Source organism: Propithecus coquereli, unplaced genomic scaffold (genome assembly GCF_000956105.1).
Source record: "Propithecus coquereli isolate 6110/MARCELLA unplaced genomic scaffold, Pcoq_1.0 Scaffold5, whole genome shotgun sequence".
NCBI lineage: Eukaryota > Metazoa > Chordata > Mammalia > Primates > Indriidae > Propithecus > Propithecus coquereli.
Genome location: NW_012150840.1, coordinates 18,920,374 through 18,937,087, shown reverse-complemented (window position 1 = coordinate 18,937,087; position 16,714 = coordinate 18,920,374). Strand labels below are relative to the sequence as shown.

The 16,714-nt window shown below is 42.8% G+C and overlaps 1 protein-coding gene across 3 annotated transcripts in view; it reads right to left on the bottom strand.

Annotated features, from left to right (window-relative positions):
• Nucleotides 1–14,657, bottom strand: part of LOC105819766 (neurexin-3-beta) — a 615,260-nt gene extending 600,603 nt beyond the window's left edge. For all 3 annotated transcript variants that reach the window (XM_012656066.1, XM_012656067.1, XM_012656068.1), the window contains exon 1: nucleotides 14,392–14,657. In XM_012656066.1, coding sequence (XP_012511520.1) covers nucleotides 14,392–14,657 — 266 coding nt within the window. The remainder of the gene's footprint in view (nucleotides 1–14,391) is intronic.
• Between the last annotated feature and the right edge of the window lie 2,057 nt (nucleotides 14,658–16,714).

Genomic DNA, 16,714 nt, shown 5'->3' with positions numbered 1-16,714 from the left:
CATGCTATAACATGCATTAAAATACTTTGTATTCTTACCTCTTCAACCCACTCACTAGATTCTTTCATTAATGAGTGTTGTCAAGTACCTTTTATAAAAGGTACGTCAACCAATTGGAATATAAAAATGAATATGTCATTTCTTACCCTTACCCTCTGGTTTTTCTCATCAGAGCCTAGTAAGAAAAATAATCACCATCAATGAAATGAGAGTGAGCCCTTCCACCAAGGCATGAACCACTTATAGGAAGAACCCAAATCTTACTCTTATTTAAGTACCTGGCATCTAGGACAGTGCCTAGAAAATAGTATAAGATTTAATACGTGTTTAATAATTTTAATTATTCAGTGAAAAAAGTGCTATGAAGAAAGAAACACAGAAGGCTGACAAACTCACTGTGCAGATGGGAGACAGAGAAATCTTAGCAGACTAGATACTACGGAGTGAGCTGTAATGTGAGAAATTAATAGAAGTCTTCCAAATGGGAGAGATTCTCAATCAAAGGAACAGTATAATGCAAAGTTGCAGAGTTTTTAAAGGGCCTGGCCTATTGAGGTTAAAATGTTGGGTAAGAGCCATATTTGGGGGTATCTATGCCAAGTATCTGTCCATTCCTTCATTAGCAAATGTTTATGGAGACTCACTCTTTGCTAGTCACTATTTCAGACACTAGGGATACAACCATGAACAAGATAGACAAGGTCTCTGCTCTCAGAACTTACATTCTAATGGGCTGGTGGAAGCCATACACACACAAGGAGCTATCATGAAGACAGTCAAGCTACAATGAAGAGGAAACAAGGTGGTATGCTAGAGAGAGACTCCAAGGAGACCTTTTTAGACTGGGTCATTAGGAAGGGCTCTTAAGGGGAGGACACTGAAGTTGAAGACTGACATTCTGATAAGAAGGAGCAGCCATGGAACAACGTGGATGAAGACATTCTAGAGAGAAGGAACTGCTCATATAAAGGCCCTGTGGTAAGAAGGCCAAGGTGGCCAAAGACCATGTTAGGAGATGAAGTTGGAGATAAGCAGGGGCGAGATCCTGAAGCTAGGGGCTTTGTTCTGGGTGCAGAGGGAATGCCATGACCTGACTGACCTTCATCCATGGGAGATCGGCATAATCCCATTGGCACTTCAGATGCATGACTCCAGGGCTGGGTGGAACATGGACAGGAGGGGCAAACAGAAGGTGAGGAAGATCTGCTAAGGGAAGTTGTTGCAACTGCCCGGGTGATATGGTTGCAGCTGCTGTAGGGATGGAAAAGATAGGAATCTGTAACCACACTATAAACTTCTGAGGGCCAAGTCCATGTTTCAATTTCCACTGTAGTGCCTTGCATTGCTCATTACAAGTACCCAATAATTATGTGTGAACTCCAGTGCATTTCTTCCGCCAATACTGTTCTCCTACCCTTCTTATACTGAAAAGCCCAGAAATTCTACACAAGATACTAGGTCATACAGGGTGATACAATGGGCAGAAGCTGGGTATCAGTTTCTGCTCTGTCACTTAACACTCGAATGACTTGGGTCAAGTCATTTCTGCTTCTTTGGTTTTGATTACATCAGCTAAAAATATGGGATGGACGACAATCATACCACTTGTCCTCCTACAGCACAGGGCTGTGCTGAGGATTAAAAAAGATCATGAGTTTTCTCTGTAACACTGTAGAACATTCTACAAATAACACTAATTTTAGAGGGATGTACTCACCCTACACCAACTACAAAGGGAAACTGGCCAAAATTTTGAATACTTTCAGGTGTGGTGTCTTATTGAATGAATTGAAAACATATTATACTTGTCTACATAATAATATAATTGTCCCAATTACACATTACATATTGACCAGATCATTGATATAAAATATTTATTGAGCACCCTAATGTGTATAAGAAAATGTGCTGGCTATCTAGGGGAATTCAAGATGAAATAGTGGCAGAAAAACCATCTGTCCTACCTTTCGGTGTTGTGCTCCTAAACTGCAGCACGACCTTCGGATGCTTCCTTTTTATGGACAGATTGTACACTTTTCCTTTCACGACAAACCGTCTTGAGTGAAGAGCTCCTTGGGTAGTTAATGGTGTATTGTGATGATCCTTAAAACTCTCCTCTCATTTTACTCTTGATTAAAAAGAAAGAAAGCGTGGGATCTAAGCCCTCGACTGATTTACACTTCAGTTTAATTTCTCCCTTTCTCTTTCCTCTTTCCTTTCACTGGATAAAACCTTCCATGTAATTAGGCTCAGAAGCTCTCATCAAACAGTTTGATTGAACTGCAGCATGTTGAACTTCCCTCCCAGGCTGCTGGGGCAGAGAGAAAGCAGGGGACCCTGCGAGGAGGGACATGCCAGAGATGAAGTGGGAGCTGCACTCTGGGGTGGCAATTACAGGAAACAGCGCGAGTGTTTGGAGTATCTGGGTCGTCACGCTGCTCTCTGCTGTTTCTGTGCTGATTTGTTTCTCAAGTTGTACTGGAGACGATCCCAGTCTCCCAGTCCACAGCAAAGCAGATGACACCTGGAAAGCTTGAGCACTAACACTGCTGTGCAGTAGAAAGAGGACTAAATAGAGAATCTGAAAACTTGTATATTAGCCTCAACTTGCCCCTCATTTGAAAAGTGTGATTTGGGAACAATTCACAAACTTCTGGTGTATTAGTTTCTTCACGTGAAAAATAATCTGATTGGAAAAGGTGTCTAAAGACCTCTTGCAGGTTCAGCATTTGATAATTCCACAAATGTAAAACAGCTGTTAAGTCCAGTGAAAGTCCTTCATCAGAACATTATTACAGGGGCATCGCTCCAGGGCGTGAGGAACTTGGTGACGAGATTGTGAGTCTATTTCTGAGCTGCCAACAGGGAGTTACTTTGTGAAGGGAAATGAAGAGGCACTATCTCAGAATTGTCTCAAAGAGTGTTTTTAATAGCTAGTCTCATAAGTCTTTAATAGTGGGGATAGCAAGACACACACAAAATGTCCCTCCGACATGAAAAAAAAAACAAGAAACCTGAGTTATCCCACAAAGAGGGATTGGCCGTAGGGGTCTAGGTTTGTGTTCCTATTTCATATAAAAGCTGTCCTCTCCTGAGATTATTATTGACTGGTTGACATGAGCCCAGTGACAACACTGCACTGATAAACGACACCATGGCAGTAAGAAGCAGGCGCTGAAACAACCCTACACCTGTAATGCGCAGCAGGCTTAGTCCTCATGTCTGATCTTAACATTCCAGGCCGGGAGCTAAGTAGGTTGCTACTAAGGCCTTTATGCTACACTGTATTTTTGACCTCACACGTTCATCTACATATGCATGTAAACATACACATTTGCTCAAATTAAAAACACACTGTCACCCTTGAAACATTTATTTCATTCATTTTACCCTCATAATTAATGAACTGCTGTCATATCTGTGAAGGACCAAGAATAAAAGTAGATTCAAGGTGATCTAAGAAGAGTGTAGAAATATCTTACACATTGTCAGAATTTTGCCAATCAGCATTAATAGAAAGATGAATGCCAAATTTGTGAAACAAAGGTAGGAGGCCACTTCTTGATCATTACTTACAATTCATTCCCTTGCAGGTGAGAGAAGCAGAACCAGGAAGTTTTGGTTGTTTGCCTAAAATTATAAGTTGAGGAGAGAGCCTACTGAAACTATTAGAAACTAAATTTCCTCCAAGTTCCTTAGAGTGAATCAAAAATGAGGAGGGTGAGCCACCAGTGGGCTCCCTTGTCAATATGTCAATTGGGGGTGGGGGGTGTTGCTCACTCTCAGATCCTTGATTGAACATGTAACCATTCTTTGCCAGCAGATTCTAGAACTGGTCTGTATTTCCAAAGGCTTTTTTTGAAAGGCCTTTCCTATAATATAACAGGACTTGTGAATATGCGGAAGTATTCTGATCAGTGGCACTCAATATCCAGAAACAGGTCTACATTTGTGCAGATTACCTGACCTACAAGTTCAATAGATGCTAGGGACTAACTCACTAGTAAGTGGAAGGACCTGAATGAGTTGCTTAACTCTCTGAGGCTCAATTTCTTTTCCTGTAAATTCATGATAATAATAGTACCTACTTTGAAGGATGGTCAGTAAAGATGAAATGCACTAAGCTAAAGCATTTGGTTAAGACTTTGACACAGGTAGAATGTGTACTGTTAGCTGTTAAGTTAGAAAATATTCATAGGCCTCATAATTTATCCTGGCTCTAGATAGAACATAAAAGGTCCTTTCAAAAATGATCAAGTATTCCATTTAAGAAAGCCACTTTGAACATTTGTTCTACCATCCAGGTAATATTGCATAAATATTTAAATATTAAGAGAGGTCTGGATTCAAACTGCTTGGATATCCAACCTGGTTCTGTCACGTATTACCTATATGACCTTAGGCAAGTGACACAAACTTGCCGTGCCTCAGTGTCTGCCGCTTTTAAATGGGAAAACACCCATGCCTACTTCATAGGAGAGGTAAACTGAACTAAAACCTTTAAAAAAATGTCCACTGAAAGAACTAATAAAAAGTGGTCTATTACTATTATAATTATTATTAAAGACTAACATAGATACTATTGTCATTCTCGAGAAAGTAGAGGTTTAATTTCTTGGGTTTATTTCATCTAAGAAGTTTGAATTAACATGAAGGAACACTCAAAAATGTCCATCCAATTATGATATAGGTTTGTGGGAAAAGATACATAGTAATTGGCTAATGGAAAAATATACACACGATAAAACTTTGGCTATCCAAACCACAGGGCCCTCCTTCCGCCCAGATTGTTCAGGAAGCCAAATTATCCCAACAGCTTAGATTTAACCCTTTAATCATCTTTTCAAACATTTTAAATAATCAGAATGCTGCTAAAATTAAACCCAAGAATCCCAGAGGGTTTTCCTTTATCTGTCTGTGGTCTAGCTCTTTTTTCATAAGGGATATCAGGCTTTTATTAAAACCAAGGTCTCAAAGCAATTGGAGTTATTCCATTAGTTATTAATTATAAAGTAGCCCTAAAGTCTTTCCTGCCTATCACTACTTGTGTATGATAAGTCTGAGATTTGAGGCCAGGAATTAAAACTGTGGAAGTTCTAAAATTTTCACTTTTAAAATTTTCAACCAGAGTGATGATCTTCTGTCTGGAACCACTGAGGCAAAGTCCAACCTTGGAAAACTAGTTAGTTCTTCTTTGCTAGTCATTGCTCCTGTTCTGAAGATAAGTGTCTGCCCAAATTCAGGTCCCTGACAATGTCAGCTACACCTATGTACTTCTACAAGTCTTGTATGTTCTTCATAAAATGAGTCCTCTGTACAGCAATTTCAAATTTTTAAAAGTGCTCATTTCCCTCGGGTGTTTGGGCTGACTATTTCTTCCTCCTTATTTGAGTCTCTGCAGATAGCCACATTCTGCTTGCCTCCTCCCTCTTCCAGTTCTATGACACTATCAGAAACAAAGGTGCAAAGCAAATAGATGTTAAGTAAAACAGCGACGCTGGTTCAGTTTAATACTGTGCTATATCAACCTGCTCTACTGCCTAGCAACCATGGTGGCTCACCCCGAGTTCATTTTCATTTTAATGTGCCACACAGAAAAGCAGCCTAAATATATATCCCCAGTTCTGAAGCATATAATCTGTAAACTACAGGAACAGGCAGATCATTTCCATTAGTTTCTTATGTAGCAAAAACCACAATTTGCACCCAAAGAGTGTAATTATATTCAAATTCTGAAAGACTGCCTCGGAAAGAGTTGAAATTCATAGTTTGGGGGAAAGTCGCTCAGGAGTATACACAGGTATGTTTTCATGTAGAGGGAAAGAGGAATATTTTGAAACAATATAAAAAAGGGAGAGGTAGCACAGTATTTCAGAAAATGTGGCTTGCTGGGTTTTTAGGGGTGTTATGTTTCTACAGCCACTCAATAGCTGGTAAGCAAGAAGTCAGGACTAGGGCTGGAGACATGTCTGATTAATAACTTGGTCACAGCTTCCAGATGGGGGGTAGCAACAGGGAAGCAGACAGGTAATTTCTTTCCTGCTTTCTCATGAGTGAAACCTAACCAGGAAGTGTCTCCCTGCATGGGACCCCGAATCCGAGCAGTTTCTCACACTGGGGTCTCCCAGAAAAAGGTAGCCTTCAGAACACCCCAAGGAACTCTACCTCATCACACAAAGCCAGACACCTATGAGAAGGAAGCTCATGCAGAATTAATTGTAACAAAAGGCCAGGAGAGTCCGACACTGGTAGAATCAGTATCTGTGGGACTTAATCTGGTTAAGGGGAGATTGCTCTGAAGCTCTTATAAACTAGCATCCTCCTCTCCTGGTACATGAGAATGGATCAGGTGGCATCTCATTCATTCATTCATTCATACAAAAAACACATATCAGCTGTGAATTTTGGTCAGTCTGCTCCTCTTATTTACTATCTCCTTGGGTCGCAGTGAGTTCAGGAAGACCGGCAAACACCAGAGTCCTTATTAGGAACTGGACACTCTTGCAGATGTTTTGGAAAGGTGTGCTAACTGCATTAATCAGAATGCTTCGTTAACCTGTGCACTCTATTCCTGAAAAAAGAGCTTAGTGCGTTTGTTTTCTGTTTCTTGAGTTAATGGACTGTGAAAGCCTAAGAGCTTTGTGGTTAAAACTGGGTTCGAATCCTGCTTTTACCATTATACTACTTTGGTTAAGCCACTTAACCTCTCTGATTCTCTGTGTTTTTAATTGTACAATAGTAGTAACCTCATTAATGTCAAAGGCTAGTGAGGATTAAATGAAGTCATAGATGCAAAGCATTTGGAAGAGTATCTGGCACATAGTAGGTGTGCATTACATGTTAGCGTAGGATCTGAGCAAGTCTCTCTCAAAACTCTAACTGTAAGTAGAAATAAACTTCTTGCTCTTTATAAACTCAGTTGCTATTCTGCCCCCTGCCCCAATATGGCTAAACACAGCAGAGCATTTTAAACACAATGCATAGCTCCTTTCTAGTATTAATAAGGTGTGTTTAAAAGAAAGCTGTATTTTTCCCATCGCAGCGTGACTCTGTGCTGAAGTCGGATTGTGGGCTTTATAACATCACAGTGTGCCACTCCTGCACATTATGCTACTTCTCACTGAGGGGAAAAGAGAAAACCTGGCTTGTGGCTTTGGCATAAGTTATTATGATTGTCAAGAAAATAGACCTATAAAATACTGGCAGACTTGTAGAATTCAGAGAGGTTTAAGATGCACAATGGTATCTTTAAAGACACACAAATCAGAGAATCATGCACTCCTAGTGCTGGAAAACATTTGCAGAGATCATCTCACTCGACTGTCTCATTGTACCGATAAGGAAGAGATGAAAAATAAAGTTTTCCCCAGCTATAGTCTGAAGCCACATACACACTACATGCCATGCAGAAAACTACAGGTAAAAGAAAGAACATAGGTTAGAAAGTTAAGATAGCCTACAGAATGTCCAAAAGTTAAAAGATAAATACAATAAAAGAAACATAATGTCATAATCCAAAGTTACAGAGTTGGTCAGGGAGAAAACTAGGAGTTGGCACGACGTTCTCTCCATAAGAATTGGTGGGAGGCGGGAGGAGGGGATGGGTATATTCACACCTAATGTGTGTGGTGTACACTGTCTGGGGGATGGACATGCTTGTAGCTCTGACTCTGGCGGGGCAAAGGCAACATATGTAATCTAAACATTTGTACCCCTGTAATATTCTGAAATTAAAAAAAAAGAATTCTGGTTTTAAATTCAGGCTCCACAAATTCAACTCTAAGAGTTCCAGCACAGTAATGTGTCCCTATCTGTTCAATAACCTTTGAGCTCTGATAAGTAAAAGTATAAGAAATTACATTAAAAGAAGTTCTCCATTTTTAGATCTGAAGATAGTTATCCTAAAATAGACCTGTTTCTTCCTAGTATCAACTAGATTAAAAATTTCAGTTTTCAATGGACATAATATAGGAATGTTTGAATTCTGTATATGTTTACTGCAAATGGGATCCAATTCTGAATTTCCAAAATGGTCTCAGAATATTTCTTTGAGACCTCTCTATTTTCACTTCATTAATTCTCTGAGCTTCTAATAAATGGTTTGCCATAATTTGTTATCCCAGGCTAAAGTTTGCCTGACATGTATTTCTACCTAAGAAGGTAGTTACCAAAAGTCACAAGCTGACTGTTGTCACATGCTGTCTTCTAGTGTCATAAACAGAAAAATACATTTAAGGTTTCTTTATCTACATTTACCCAAAGAAGTGGTATGTAAATGAAGTAACCTCTTAGAGGCAAAAAATATTGCTATAGATAGGAAAATGAGGAGAACTAGTAGATGCACGTGCTTTAACCACAGTCTACCAAACAGCAAACATTCAACATTGAAGCTTGACTCTGTGCAAGGAATTCAAAGAGGGCAGTATTACGATGAAAATATTTCTCATAAAATATTTAACCTGTACACAGTGGTTAACAATGTACGAAGCACAACTTGTTTAATCTTCCATACAATTCTGTTATATATATATAGTAAGTATTATTACTGCTCTTCTCAGTTTAAAGATGAAGAAATTGAGTCTCAGTCAAACCAAGTACTTTCCAGGTTCATAAAGTCTCTAAGTGACAGAATAAAGATTGAGACCTATTTCTCCCAACTCTAAATCCCTTGTTTGATCATCCCCACCCCCACCTAACACCACACTGCCCACTAGAACTCCATCATGATTCACCTGTTATCATCATTAGCACATATTCTCATAATCATTTTTTTCCAGAAGTATCTGAACACAGAAACAAACAAACAAAAAATGCATTCCATTTCCCCCAAAGAGTTGAATGCCTTGCTTGGGATTTAAAACAACCAGAGCTTTATAAATTACAACACATTTTCTCAAACATCTCACCAAGCATCATGACAAGCTACCTCAGATTTATATTTCAAGATGAACTTGCAAAAGCTAAAAATCCAACAGAAAAACTATGAAATGGATAACTTTTTAAGAGGACACATTTTTCAGCTGCCAAAAAAATGGAGTAATTTATGCTTAGTTAACCTGTTTTTTCTTTCACTGAAGGAGGAAATGTGAAAAAGAGTGGGTGGCGTGCGTCTCAGGAAGGGAAGAGAGTGAGCAAGGGTAGCTCATAAAAGAAGTCAACGCCATGGCTGGAGGGTTGGGCTGAGAAGGGCAGGGGAAAGTAGAGAAGACCTCAGTGTGTGGACCTGAGAATCTGTCTGCAGAGCACGTGCCTGCAGCCAGACAGGATCAGCGGATGTGCATGTTAAGGTCTGGACTCAGTCAGAGGAGATAAAAGGAGAAGAAAGCAAACACAAGTTTTTAACTAAACCGACTGCTGTCGTTTTCCCCATATATGTATATAGATTTCTTTCCTCTTGAGGCACCATCTTATCTGTTTTGTAAACCGCTCCCATTGTCACTGAGGTTTTATTTTCCCATTGTGGAAGTTTGAGTTCCGCAGGGATTCCCTGAACAGTACAGCTTTACTTGTCTCCCAATAACTGGGCCCTGGGGGAGGAGAAGGAGTGTTAAGGGCTGAATTGTGTCCCCTCAGAATTCTTATGTTGAAGCCCTCATTCCAGGTACCTCGGAATGTGAGTGTATTTGGAGGCAGGGCTTTTACAGAGGTGATTAAGTTAAAATGAGGCTTTTAGGGAGGGCAAACATCCGATCTGATGAGTGTCCTTACAAGAAGAGAAAATTTGGACACACAAAGAGACACAGGCAACGCATGCACAAAGAGGAGAGAATACATAAAGACAGGCAAGAAAATGGCCATCTGCAAGCCAAGGAGAGAGGCCTCCAAAGAAGCCCAACCTGAAACCTGCTGACACCTTGATGTTGGACTTCTAGCCTCCAGAGTCCTGAGAAAATAAATCTCTGTTGTTTACGCCACCCAGTCTGTGGTATTCTGATGTGGCAATCCTAGCAAACTAATGTAAGGAGGGAAGTATGAATAAGTTCAAGGTTTATCTTCAGAGATTTGCCTCTTAGGTCACTCAGGGTCCTAGATTATCTCATCTCATCTCTCTATAATACAGCAGCCCTCACCCTCACCTCTGTGCCATCCAGTGACCTATGCTGAAAGTCCTGAAGAAATTTACACTAGGATATCATCATTGTCCCGTGGTGGTCTTTCAAAAAACAAGTTAATCTCCAGACCTACCAATTGCCAGCAAACTTTAGAGAAGAAAAACAATGCATCTAGAGGAGAGAAAAGAGAATCCAATTTAATCAATTCATCACCTAGGCCAAAGACATATAAATCTTATCATTTTATCTGTCAACCAACACTATGAATTATTCAGCTCACTGAATCTCAAGAAGGCAGGCAGAGAGAAAGTGGTTAGAAAGCAGCTGGCTGAGCAGAAGACTGTGCTCAACAGATCAAAGCAAAACAAGCCCCTGGCTAGAAAAATTTCAGAGGCGGGTCTCTGTGACAATGAATGTGTAGCAGAATTTCTTCCAAGAAAGATCCCTGGCTCATGTGTCACCAGGGGGCCACTATGACCACCTCTGCTAAGATGGTTTGAATAGGACTTATGTGGCCCCCTACACATACACACCCTGGTTTCTGAGCAAGAGACCACCCTGGTCTCTTGTGAGATATATTGTGATATGTTCCCTTTTAAACTTTAGCTTCCCAAGAGTTCTATGTCCTCAGTTCCCCCAAAGTCTAAAAAGTCAGGAAGATCTGCTCTTTTGCAGAGGATAAAATGTAAGGTACACATAAAACTTAGAATCCTTAGAGAACCCTGTTTCTAAACTATAAACATTAAAGCATTTTTCCAGGAAGATGTGCACTGGAGTTGTTAAAGGTGAGAGAGGGGAAAAAAAAAGAAAAAATATACAAACTCCCTTATGAAACTGAAGGTTGGCAAACAAATATATTTTACTATTTATATATCCTTTACTGCTAAACTACCTAGTGCTTTGATAAACATGATATTTAAGTACAGAAATAGAGCTGAGGATGAAAAAAAAAAGAAAACCTGGAGGGATATCTTGAATAACAGGAGAATGTAAATCTGCATTTTATAAAGGACATTTAGGTTTTATATTAATTAATTTGCCTTGGTATTTGGAATACCCACCCACTCCCTGCACTTTTTAAAATATAGGGGCTCTTATCTTTCATAGTAATCAAAATACTTCTGAAATTATCACTAGCTGAACATCACAATGTCTTATTTAGTTCTATATCCTTAGGCGAAGCACACAGCCTGGCATATAGCAAGAGCTTAAGAAGTGTTAATTGAATGGTTGCTGAACAGAAGAGAGCATGAATGAGGTGTGAGGACCCTAAAAGAAGAAACTGAACAACAGGGGAAAGACTATTACATTCACACTAAGAAAAGGATTAATTCTACCCTGAAACACAATCCTCACCTGAGACTGTCTGGGGTACCCCAGATAGGTGTGGTCCTCATCTCCCCAATTCACAAAAGAGTTCAGCATCCTCTAACCTGCCCTGGAATACAGACTTTAGGCAAATCTATAACAATCGATTTTCTGAAGATTGGAGCCAAGCATGAGTAAATGTGTGGGTAAAATAGCAGCTGTTTGGAGAATTTCTGTTTCTTACATCTGGCTTAGTGTGAATCCACTACAGAGCTGGAAAGTGGCGAAAGGGGAGTGTGGGCAACAGCTGGTTAACAGCAGCTCTGAGGACTTTGGCTTCTCAGGAAATGGGCAAGGGGAACAAGAGTAGTTCAAAAACAAAATTCTCTCCTGAGTCCAAAGAAGGTTCTTGGACTCAAGACTCTAGATTTGCTTTATACTAAAATGAAGGGCATTTCTTTCTTCCACAGACGACACAGAGAGCCTTGCCTTTAACTCTGGAATAAGGTTGGCAGTAAACCATTGGTAATAACCATCAGTCTCACAATGCTCTGCCTCCTACACCTCCACCCAAAAGATTTTTTAAAACAATTGCCGTTAGCTGGGCCTTCGTCTCTGACTAGGGTTAAAGCAAGTGTAATCCAAGTAAGAATGAGAGGTGCATTAGCAAAGCTCTGTGGGGTCTTCTGGTCCTCTTAGTTAGAGATGCAAAAGGTCACAGCTTGGATGTAGGATGGGAGCCAGAGGTTGGGGCATTTTGTTGATTGCTGCTTCTTTTGATTTCAGGCTCCAAAACATTAATTAAATATGCAAGGAGCCTACTTAATATAGATGCATTCACTCTCCAAGTCCCAAATCAATAGGTTGGGACTTCAGGATTGAAAGAGGATTCTGAAGAATTGAATTCATGAGCTTTCTTATCTCAGCCATGCCAGAGCCTGGGGTTCACTGTACTCTACAGCTCTGGTGGATCTGATGGCCTTTTCTGGGGTCTCTAGCCATTTATTTACTTTCTTCTTCTTTTCCATCACACTGAATCTTATTGGATATAGGTTAATGAGAAACCAAACTGGGAACCAGTCAAAAAGATTAAGAGGAGTCTGAGCAAATGATCCTTGAAGAAATAAACTAAACAGAGAAGAATCACATTTAACCTGTGCAAGGCTCGACTCCTTTAGCTGAGAGAAAGAGAGAGAGAGAGAGAGATGGAGACACTTAAGAACACTAGACAAGTACTGCTCTGCAAATTCCATCACTTAATAGTAGCTGCTTTTAACTGTTCACATCCTGAACAGAAAACATCAAGACCCTGCCAGCCTGTAACCTCCAACTAATGCATAATCTTCCTCTCCCGGCTGATCATTTACACTAATTAGCAAAATTTAGCTAATTATCACTGAGCATTTCAAAGTTTAATTATGGCTATTAGTAATAGTCTGTCTGGCTTCCCCCACCTTCCACTCCCTTCTTTTTCTTTCCCACCCACTCCCCCTACTCCTTCTCCCCCTTAGGAGCTAACAGTTTCAATTTCAGTGAAATTGCTTTTTGGTGGTTGTGGCTCTTTCTTCTAGGTTTATTCATTTTCTTTGTTTCTTTCTTTCTCTCTCTCTCTCTCTCTCTGTTTTCTTTCTTTCTTTTTTTTTTTCTTTTTCAGAGAACCAATGCCAGACCCTGCAGGAGTCACAGAGAAAACAGCAACCAGATCAAGATCAAGCATTCCCTCCTTTCCACCATCCCCCTCCACCAACCCTGCAAGCTGTGAGCTGTTTGACAACTCCATCAAATAAAATTTAGGGAGTCCAAAAGATCCATAGTGTATGTTGGCATTTTCTCAATGTGCTTCCACTTAACACTACAGTCGGAGCAGAAGCCATAGCTAGGAGGCAGTGGGAAGAAATGACTTTCTGAACGGGGTCTGGATGTTATAGGTCTTCAAAACAGGAGCTAGGGCAGGGACCCCCCTGTGGGGTTTACACTCCTGTTCCCCCAGGGCTGCTCTGCAGTAGGTCTCCCTGGTCTCCCTGTCTCTGTGCTTCCTACTCTCCTCACCGTCTCAGTGCAGTGCATAGTAAACAAATAAGGAAGCTTCCTTCTTTAGAATAGTTTACTACAGCAAGCTTTTACCTTAGTCGCAGACATCGCCCTTTTAGAGGCAGCCTGCTCAGAGCTGAAAATATTTTTAAGAGCCACAGATCTATCCCCCCTTCAATAGCTATTCAAGGAGGGCTGTTTGGAGCAAAACATATCATACCTGTATTATGTGAACAAGCACATCTATCCATGCCACCTTTAATTGAAACAACACTTGCATCAACAGTGGAATCGTGGAATCGAAGTTACTATAATTTACACTTGTGTAAATTATAAATGGACTTAGCCTTATCTTACATAATGCTTCCTGTCTGGTAGTTAGCAATATTAGATGTACAGTTTTAGCGACAGCTGCTCTTTCCACCAGACATGTGGTCAGACATAAAGCTGCCAAAATGAACAATAATGGCCACTGGTTGTTAATTATATTTTCTGCCTTTTTATACTCTCAGCTACTCTGCCCTGACCTTTACCACACAGGCTACTTTATAGTAGTTCAATCAACTTCAGGCTGAAGATCTAAAGATTCTTGCTATCTGCTACTTCCCCACGACTAGCTCCCAAACAAGACCAGAGAAAGGAAGGGTGAAAGCAAGGTGAATGAATGATTTCTCAAAGTGCAGCATCGGGACTCGTCTGATAAGTTGCCCGCCTTCACAGGGGGCGTGAGAGTGGAAGATTGCAAAGGGGAGTGTGTGGTGTTTGTGCAGCCATGAATGAGGGAGCTAAGGAGAGGAGAACCCTTTAGAGAAAAGTAGGGGGCTGCCGGCGGAAACATTATTAGCTTTTAAGAGAAAGTGGAAATTTGCTTCCTTCACGGGCATGCGATGCTTTTCATCATTTAAATTCAATTTCGCTCTTCCCACCCTTGGCACTACCTGAAAGGCAAGTGAGTTAAGGAATTGCTATGCCCCATTAAAAGGATAAAGAGCAGAGAGACCCACCGTGCCCTCCTCGAAGGGAAACAGGGGAGCGATAGATAGAAATAGGCACTGAGTGATGCTTGCTGCCATGGAAATGGTGCTCGTGCTGAGAGTGAGACCCCGGTGAGGAGGAAGAGGAGGAGGAGGAGGAGGAGGAGGAGGAAGCTACATTAGAGGAACTCCACACAGAGCTGACGATACATCCCCAGAAGAGTGACCAGATCCCAAGCGTCCAGGCCGGCCGGCGAGGAGGGCTCCGTCTCGCGTGGATTCTCAGGTGCATGGTCAACGCACTGGACCAGTACAGATGGGCAGTTTGAATTCCAGCCAGTGAGGAATAATGAAGTTCATGATGCCCAAGGGCCCATCATAGCAGGAGGAAGAGTTGCCCCAATTTTGGAAAGAGGGGAGCAATAAGCACTTTCAAGACAATGATGAATCAGATAAAAGAAAAAAAAAAGATACTACTTAAAAAAAAAAAAAAGATAAAAGGCAAAACCCTCCCTTCCCGAGGCTGAAATTCAGAATTCCAGAGTCCACCCAGGTATAGCAAACCTCCTAGGGAGCCCCGGCATGTCACACATGGCAGGGGAGGACCGGCGCGGCTTCCTCCTGATGTCTAGGCACCTCGAGTCTGATGACTTAACTGCACACTTCGGAAAGCCACAGAGGAAAGGTGGAAATGAAGGAAGAGGAGGAGGCAGCAGGAAACCCAAATAGGTTCAGGTTAGTTTATCCCAACATCCAAAGAGTTTGAACATTTTTTTTTTTCTTTTTCTATTTCCACTTCCATGCGATGCAATGCAGAACTGCCAGGCAAAGGGGGCTGCAGGTGGAAGAGTTCTTCCTGAGAGTATCGGCGGAGGGAGGCTGTTAACCCTGAGCTTTCTGGACAAGCGCCACGGAGCAGCCGCCTGCTTCCTGGGTTTCCCAACTGGATGCAAAGCAGCAACAGCAGCGGCCGCAGCCAGAGGAAGAGAACAAGAAGGACCGGAGGGAAAGAGGAGAGGAGGAGGAACCCAGCGCGGAGCAGCCACCCAAACCAACGCTGCACCGGGCGGAGGGAGGTGGGTGGGCGAAATCTGGGAGAGCGCGAGAGGAGGTGCCCGGCAGGCGGCAGAGGTGGCCGAGAGGCCGGCGGGCGCCTGCCAAGTGCGCGGAGCAGGGAGGCACAGGTGAAGTGAAGCGAGGACTTTGGGAGCCAGATTCACAAATGGGCAAGTCATATGCAAATAGCGCACTCCCGAGAGCAAATCAGTGCAGCCCGAGCGCTCTGCCGAGGGACTGGCTGGCTCCGGAGGGAGGCGGGGCCGGAGCCACCCGGAATCCCGGCCCTCCCCATTCAAGTACACGCTCGTATACACCCGCGCGAGCCTCCCGCACGCCGCCCGCCCTCCCCTGGCCCGGCTGCCGCCCGGCGTGTCTGTGCGCGCGCGCGCGTGGTGTGTGCGAGTGCGACCGACAGACGGACACTGCGCCTTCTTTATCACACTCCCCCCTTCCTTTTCAAGCATGTTAAGCCAAACTCGGGCGATTAAAGCACCTTTTGCAGTTTGGGAAGAAAACTAAAGGCGGCGGCTAAGGCTGAAGTAGCCCCAGATCGACATAAAAATAAACCCCTTGAGTCAGCGGGAGCGCTGGAGCTCCTGCACGCGGTGGTGCCGCACGCACGCTCCCCTTTGCCTGGCGGTGACTCAGGTTTCCGCTCTCTGGGCGTGTTTCTCCCACGGTTAAGGTGCCTAAGGCCACACCCACGGGGCGAATGGAGGGAATCCGCATCCTGGCTCTCAAAACTGAAGGAGGAGGGGTGGCCCAGGGACTCCGGAGGGTCAAGGGCTCAACGGTTGGCAGCCCTTCAAGAAGGTGGCTTCCACCCCCCAGTGGACAGGACGTTCTTGGAATTCGAGACCCAGTGGTTAGCCCCTTCACCTGCTGTACTGGTCAAAGAACTTCAGAAGAGGCGAGGGACACATCTGTCAGCCAAAAAGGAGCGGCTGGCCTGTCTCACACCAGCCACGGAGGGGCTGCCCCAGGTGGATGAAGTCCCCTGGGCGCCAAGCACCAGAGACAGCATGGTGGTATTTACATCCAGGCTGAACCTGCAGGAAGGAGCCGGAGTGGCAGCACCTGTCCTGTCACGGCCATCTGTGACTCCAGAAGGGGGCTGACCCAGGGCTCTGCCAGCGAACAGTGACATTCTGTACCAGGCAGCCTCCACCCCTCCACTATGCGTGATGCACAAAAGTAGGTGCAAACCCAACAAGCAGCCCTCCCAGGCCAGGCCCGTTTCCACCCCGGACTTGCTAGCTTTGACTCCCTCCTACTCATTCATACTAGTTA